Here is a 392-nt window from a genome sequence, read left to right as displayed (position 1 = left end):
GCGCCCCGCGCTCGCCCAGCCCCGTCTCCACGTACCACTGTCCCGCCCTGTTGATGCGCAGGATGGGCTCCCTGCCCTCCGCGTCCGAGCTCTGCTCGATGATCTGGGGGCTGGTGGACTCCTCGGGCGGGCTGAGCTCCCGGATGTCCAGCACGGTGCTCACCTGGCCCAGCCGACTCCCCTTGGGGGCATTGTGGCGCGGGCTCAGCGAGTGCGTGAGGTTCGGCGTCACCCGGTGAGACTCGGGGGGTCTCTCCTGGTGCTTCGTCCTGGTCTGGCTCAGTTCTGCTTCCACCTCGGCCACGTTGATTTTGAAGTGAATCCCCTCGAGGATCTGCGTGCACTTGTCGATGATGTGCTGCATCTGCAGGAAGCTGGCGGCCGTCAGGTAG

General features: G+C 66.3%; 1 protein-coding gene across 1 annotated transcript in view; it reads right to left on the bottom strand.

The window, feature by feature from the left end:
* The window catches only part of ZBTB37 (zinc finger and BTB domain containing 37), a gene marked incomplete at its 5' end in the record, with an annotated part of 5,159 nt that extends 4,771 nt beyond the window's left edge, over positions 1–388 (bottom strand). Inside the window, one exon of the mRNA XM_009073629.1 lies at positions 5–388. Coding sequence (XP_009071877.1) covers positions 5–388 — 384 coding nt within the window. The remainder of the gene's footprint in view (positions 1–4) is intronic.
* Between the last annotated feature and the right edge of the window lie 4 nt (positions 389–392).

Source organism: Acanthisitta chloris, unplaced genomic scaffold (genome assembly GCF_000695815.1).
Source record: "Acanthisitta chloris isolate BGI_N310 unplaced genomic scaffold, ASM69581v1 scaffold24230, whole genome shotgun sequence".
Lineage (NCBI taxonomy): Eukaryota > Metazoa > Chordata > Aves > Passeriformes > Acanthisittidae > Acanthisitta > Acanthisitta chloris.
This window is presented reverse-complemented; position numbering and strand designations above follow the sequence as displayed.